At 35.0% G+C, this 6,916-nt stretch overlaps 1 protein-coding gene and 1 long non-coding RNA gene across 3 annotated transcripts in view; both read right to left on the bottom strand.

Moving 5' to 3' along the window:
• Window positions 1-586: 586 nt before the first annotated feature.
• Window positions 587-1,324, bottom strand: LOC100183133. Its single transcript, XR_717497.3, has 3 exons — window positions 1,193-1,324; window positions 956-1,136; window positions 587-701 (listed from the first exon to the last, which is right to left on the bottom strand). It is a non-coding gene; the product is annotated as an uncharacterized LOC100183133 (long non-coding RNA).
• A 2,431-nt stretch (window positions 1,325-3,755) lies between these two features.
• Window positions 3,756-6,916, bottom strand: part of LOC100179277 (THO complex subunit 1) — a 10,193-nt gene continuing 7,032 nt past the window's right edge. The window contains exons 11-16 of one of the 2 annotated variants that reach the window (XM_018814530.2): window positions 6,664-6,813; window positions 6,176-6,329; window positions 5,705-5,813; window positions 5,160-5,264; window positions 4,761-4,903; window positions 3,756-3,932 (exon numbers count right to left, since the gene is read on the bottom strand). In XM_018814530.2, the coding sequence (XP_018670075.1) occupies window positions 3,819-3,932; window positions 4,761-4,903; window positions 5,160-5,264; window positions 5,705-5,813; window positions 6,176-6,329; window positions 6,664-6,813 (775 nt within the window). In that variant the 3' untranslated portion in view covers window positions 3,756-3,818. The remainder of the gene's footprint in view (window positions 3,933-4,760; window positions 4,904-5,159; window positions 5,265-5,704; window positions 5,814-6,175; window positions 6,330-6,663; window positions 6,814-6,916) is intronic. The other variant, XM_002123765.5, reaches the window with a different exon arrangement.

Genomic DNA, 6,916 nt, shown 5'->3' with positions numbered 1-6,916 from the left:
CGTGATTGAAAATCGTTTTGTTAGCTTTCCATACAATGTCAGCATTCCCTCACGAAGTTGATTGCTTCCGGCAACGTACGTGAGTTCCTTTGTGCGGCGATAGACGGTGCGATCATAGCTTTTGTATCTTTACTCAGCTCCCTTGTCAAGCACGTTCGCGTGCTGTTGCAACGACAGTCGGTGTAACACGGGTGTCTTATTTCATGCACTTTGTGCCCGCTTGTAAGTTACACGTGAGGAACTTTGCGAGTAATTTACTTTCGCATTTTCACTTATATATAATAATTATGACCGACAGTTTGACAAATATTTAGTGACCACTTGGTGTTTACCAACAAAGTTTAAGTGTCTTGCCCAAGGACATAGACACGACATTAAATGTAGCTGCATCGAGCATCAAAACAGATTCTTTGGTAACTGACCAAACGTAATTGTCATTTTGACCTATTTTTATCCTAGATCTGTTATTTATATTATGCGATTTAATTCATTTTATACTGAAGCCTATATCTCTATCAAACTGATTGGATTTTCTCTGTAAAGACTAAATGTGCTATACTTAACGTTTAGAATATAACACCAATTGGCACCTTATTATTCAATTTATTAAAGCATACGATTAGTTTTTTTAGTGAAAAGTAATAATTCTTTTAAATATTACTCTTCTTCTTCGAGGTTGAAGTTGAAGTCCGTGTCTTGAACTAAAAAGTAATCAAATAAATTACTGTGGGTAGTACGTATAAAGCTGAGGGTGGGGAAAGATGGGACACCCTTTGATTCGATTTTCTCTTCTCATTTAGTAGTAAACAAAGAAAATTTTAAAAAAATAAAAAAACACGTACGACTTCCATGGACCGTTGTTAATTGTTTATACGATCAGGACATTCGTAAATTATGTGCTAAAGATGACCCGTCTTCCCCAGACCTACTATATTCCTATTCTAATTCGACTTACCTTGTTTTCGTTGGTTATACCCCGATCTTCGACGACAAAGATACGCATTAGGATTGTCGGGTCGACGACACAGAAATGTAATGTAACGCAGACGGCGACGACGGCTCACCGCAGCATAATTTATATCGGTGAGGACCAGAAGTCCGATGAGAAGCAAAACAGAAAGCGCTGACTTGTTCATCTGCAAAAAAGCGCTATATAACATACATAGTAACATCTATACACGACTATACTTACTTTGGTACTGCAGAAAACAGATTACCTTCTGCTTAAAAACTTCGGATAATATAGGAATTTTCTGCTCCTTCCTCGTTAATAACTTCTGGAGTATTTTGTTTAAAGAAAGAGCCAGTTCCTCCAACATCCTGTTTTTCCAACCCAACGCTGTTTTGGGAAGAGAACTTATCTGCTCCCTCTTTATAAAACGTGATCGAAAATCGTTTTGGTAACTTCCTGTACCGTCATCTCTTCACGAAACTTATTGCTTCCCGTAACGTCAATTGTTAACTTTCCATGCATGGATCTTTTAGTTTTCCACCGTGGCTTTCTTAATAAAGTAGGGTGGGGAAAGATGGGACATCTTTTCATTCCATTTTCTCGTCCCATTTTGTAGTAAACAAAGAACATTCAAAGAATTATTAAACCGTATCCTCACGACTCAAATAGACCGTTGTTAATTGATAAAAAAACGATTAGGATATTTAGATATTATGTACTAAAGGTGTCCCGTCTCCCCCCACCCTACTATATATATAATGGGGTTGGGGAATACGAGACACCTCTAGCACAATATATTTAAAATCCTGACAGCGTTTTATACATCTAACAATGGTCTATGGAAGTCGTAAGACAGCGGATTTATAACTCTTTGAGTTTCTCTTGCTGGGCACGTAATTGTCAAAATGATCTATTTTCGTCCTAAATTTGTTTTGTTTTTGATTTCATGTAATTTAACACCTTTTATACTGCCCATAATTATTGGAATATTCTCTGTAAAGACTGACTGCGTTTTAATTAACATTTAGAATATAGGCCTAACACCGATTAGCACCTTATTTTATTTATTAAACCATTTGATTTCTTCTTTTCAATGGAAAGGTACTGATTAGTTGAAATATAACTCTACTACGTCTTCCTCTACATCGAAGTTGAAGTCCGTGTCTTGAACTAAAATATAATCGAATATAGTACTGTGGGTAGGACGTATAGAGTTGTAGGGTGGGGAAGATGGGACACCTGTTTACTCTATGTTTTCGTCTCATTTGGTAGTAAACAAAGAAAATTTAAAGAATTAAAGAAACGTATCCTGTCGACTCCTATGGACCGTGGTTAATTGTTTAAAACACGATCAAAATATTCGAAACTTATCTGCTAAAGGTGTCCAGTCTTTTACCACCCTTATACTATACACCTATTCTAATTCTACTTACCCTGCTTTCGTTGGTTATACCCCGATCTTCGACGACAAAGATACCGACTAGGATGACCGTAGTTCCCCCATGTTCGACGACACATAAATGTTACATACCGTAGACTACGACGACGACTCACTGCAGCTTTATTCGTATCGGTGAGGACCAGAAGTCCAATGAGAAGCAAAACAGAAAGCGCTGACTTGTTCATCTGCAAAAAATAGCGGTATATAACATCCATAATAACATCTATATACGACTACTTACTTTGGTACTGCAGAAAACAGATCTCCTTCTCAAAATGTACGCCTTATAAGAGAAATTTGCTGCACCTTCTCGTTAGTAACTTCTGGAGTATTTTGTTTAAAGAAAAAGCCAGTTCCTCTGACATCCTGTTTTTCTAAACCTAACGCTGTTTTGGGAAGAGAACTTATCTGCTCCCTCTTTATGCATCGTGATCTAAGTTCGTTGTGTTAACTTCCCATACCAACGCCATTATCCCCTCACGAAGTTTATTGCTTCCCGTATAACGTCCGTGAGTTCTTGGTGTAGTGATAGAAGATACGATCATGACTTTTGTAACTTTTGTAACAGTCTACCTGCTAGCTAAGAAAAACAAATATCAAATTTGTGTCAAAAACGCTGGTGGTAGGCGACGAATGGAGTTTTAAAAGTAGCTGTAGATCGTTGTTTTTACGCGCCGTAATTGTAAAAAATAAAGCCATTCAGAACGCCTTTGTGTTTTGTGTTGTAATAAGGTGTTTCAAACCCAAAATACAATCTTAAAATATTTGGCCCCCAATAAAATTTAGGGCAAGCTACGCCCTTGACTCTAACATCCTGTTTATGGATTTTCAACAATCTGTATAATAACTGTGAGAGTATGTGCCAATTTGAACGTGCAATCCTCAGCAAGAAACGTTAATGATAATTCCACTTGCCATAGCGAACTTAAATACTGTGTACGTTGGTTTTGCTTGCCTTTTAGTCCCCTATGCTCCTACCCAACGGTTAAACCAGTAGTTCTTAAACTTTTTTGTATGCTTTACCCTTTTAACAAAGATGGGTATCAGATTTCCCCCCAATATGCTCATTTATTGAAAAGCTAAAACATCTGATTACATCAGTTATATTTAATGCAAGGGATGCGCCTGCTTTTTGACAACGAGTTGTTCAATGCCTGGTAAAGTCCTACAATTGGCAAATTTTTTTTGTCCCGTCAACTGATGTGGATTTTGATTGGTAGCTTATTTACCCTCTAAATACAAGGAATTTACCCCCAAAGGTAAATTTACCCCAGTTTAAGAAACGCTGGGTTAAACAGTTGTCTAGATTAAAACCAAAAAAATCTAATTCATAATCATAATTTTATCGCAATGGCCCCACAATTTTATGAAATATTTTATTGAAAAAGGCAGCTGATCTAAGGTTTTATAAATTTGCTTTAAATTTTATGATTCTTTTTCAATCTGTTCCAACCCAGCAGCTTTTAAAGCTTGAGATAAAGTTGTCCAAGTTGCTTTAGATCCAACCAAGTCCTGCCATGTCACTAGTGTCTGTCGGGCCTAAAAATGGATTTATTTTTTAAACATTTGTAGTTGATATATATGTGTCTGGTGGTGTGTTTCAATGGTTAGCATGTCTGCCTATATCCCCCTCCCCAAAAAAAACCAAAGGGAATTGGTTTAAGGCTCGACGCTGCTACCATTGTGGGCGTATGTGTCCCTGATCAAGAAACTTAACGGCAATTGCTCCAACCCAGTGGTCACTAATGGGTTGTCTATATTGTCAGCAATACAGAAAACACACCCACAAAAAGTTACATTCGTGGTAACTCGTAATCGGACATGAAGTGTATGGAACAAAATACCCTGGGCCATGTTATGACGCTAGGACAAAGCAAGTTGCATTTATTCATGTTTCGAGATTGGATATCCATACGATACCGTGGCGTAGTGGTTAGTGCGCCTGCCTGTAACCAATAGGTAACCGGTTCAAGGCTCGACGCTGCTATCACTGTGGGCGTATGTGTCCTTGGGCAAGACACTTAACGACAACTCAGTGATCACTAATGGGTTGTCCAAATTATCAGCCTTACAGAAAAAAATCCCCCCAAAAAATAATCACTAACAAAGTAACATACATGGTAACTCGTAAGCTGGCACGAGGTGTTAAACCTGTGTGATAACGACTGTCGTTTTCCGGCTACGCGAGGATAAAGGAAGTTACATTCATTCATTCACGATAGAGGTTAGAGGTAACAGCCTACTTTGTAACAATAGCTTCAGTAATGCCTATACCAAGTACCAACAACAACAACCACACAGATTTAATGTTTTGAAAACACTGAATTGGTGTCATTTTTTAAAGGGAAAAAAAACGAAAAATTGTACCTGCAGAACAATGTCTTCAGAGTCTTCTTGTATTTCTTTAATATCTTTTGGTTTTAGGTTGACATGAGGCGCTAGTTTCGTCCAATCAGAGCCAATCTTGGTCGCAAGCATTGTGATGTCATCGGTAGACAATGAGTCAAGGACTAAATCAAAGTTTTGAAAAAAAATTAAAATTATTGATATAGGTTGGGGTAAGATAGGACATTTTTTTATTCTAAAAATAACATATCGTTGGCAGAAACCGTTACTGGGTAGCTTCAAAGCGGTCAAAAGGTGTATGATATTATGTGATCAACTAAAAAAGTAATTTATAACAAAAAGTTAAATTTGGAAACTAAATTTAACTTATTTGTTTAAGTTTTTGTGTGCAAGAATTTTTTGTTCGATTAAAATCCTAACCTGCTCCCGCTTCTGCATCATTATCCTCCTGACTCCCATCCAGGAGGTTGCTCTCATCATCCATCTCATCATCGGGATCATCAAGAACCGCATCTTCGTCTTCACCTAAAAAGGTTGTTTTAAGAAATTTTTTTTTGCATTTTTATTAAATTTTGTTAATAAATTAATTAGGTTTTTTTAAAATAGATTATTTTATTATTTTTATTTGCCTTTTTCGCATTTTTAAAATCATTTTTTTGCTAGTTTTATAATGTGGCCCTGGCCGTGACAAAGCACTTAGCGTGCCTGCCTCTAGCTAAGAGTTTATGGGTTCAAGGCTCGATGCTGCTACCATTGTGGGCGCATGTGTTCTGGGCAAGACATTTTAAGGTAATCGCTCCAACCTAGTGGTCACTAATGGGTCGTGTAAAATATAATCAAACACTAAAAAACACCAAAATTAATTACCTACAAAATTACATATGTGGTCACTCCCAATCCAAAAAAATTAGAATCCAAAATTTTCGGAACTTTCTACTGCCACCAAGCGGTGAGTTCTTACGTACCTTCATCCTCGTTATTTATCTCCGAAACTGTCATCGTTGTTTTTAAATCACCAACACCAACTAAATCTCCGTTCGACACCTCGACCTTTATCTCTTCTGTGCTTTGAGTCTGAAATTTAATATTTTTTAATGTTTTTTTTTACAAAAAATCAATTTTTTTTTTCATATTTAAAAAAAAGAAAAGAAACTTTTAGGGTGTATTTAAAAAGAAAGTCATTTTTTAAACTTAATTTTTTAATATAATTTTTTTACAATCTGTTAAAATAGCATAGGAGTTCATGTAACTTATTTTACTTAAACAGCAATAGTAAACATGGCATATTACAGAAAAATACTTTAAACTAAATAAAAAACATAAAATTAAAAAAATATACCACATTAAAAAAACACAAAATTAAAAAAAAGTTTCAATTACACAAAAAAAACAAAAAAACTATAGTTTTATCTAAAAGAAACTACTGTACCACTCACAGGAAATTCTTTCGCTAGTTTTCCAATAACTGTAGAAAGATAATCAGGAACCGTTTTAAACTGAAGGTTAGCTGGTTGACTTGTAAAAAATAATTGGCTCCGATTTGACAACAAACGAAGCGCTTTCCATTGAAAATTAGAATTCTTTATTAACCTAAAAAAAATAATTATAATTTTCAAATGTTTTTGTCTAAATTTATATAAAATAATACATAATTTTTTGATATTTTGTTAAAAAAATTATTTTAGCAAAATGGGGAAAAATAAAATAAAAAATAGATAAAAGTACAGAAGATTTTAGATTATAACTGTTTAAGAATTTCATACAAAAAATATATAAAAAATAATAACATTAAGTACATAAACTAAAAATATATTTTATTTCCACAAGTTTTAAAAAATTCTGACAAAAAAAAATTTTTAATTTTGATTAGAATTTTTTTTTTTCAACACACTAAAAGTTTAAGAAAAAATGATGAAAAACTAACTTATATTGGTCTTCTATTTGATTCTTTGGGTCTTCTTGTTCAATAGGCTCAGCAAAATAATCTTGAATTGACGGCAAAAACTCTCTTTCATTAGATCGGCAAGCAGCCAAGTTATCCGGAAATAAATTCCAAAGTTTTGTTAATTCAGGGCTGTAATGTAGTAGGGATGCACATTACAGATTTCGATCCGTGAGATTCGATCCTTTGTATTCAATCTATTCGGGATTCGGTATTCTGTTAATGACGTCATTAC

Source organism: Ciona intestinalis, chromosome 12, assembly GCF_000224145.3.
Source record: "Ciona intestinalis chromosome 12, KH, whole genome shotgun sequence".
Lineage (NCBI taxonomy): Eukaryota > Metazoa > Chordata > Ascidiacea > Phlebobranchia > Cionidae > Ciona > Ciona intestinalis.
Note: the sequence above shows the minus strand (reverse complement) of the source record. Positions and strands in the feature narration are given on the sequence as shown.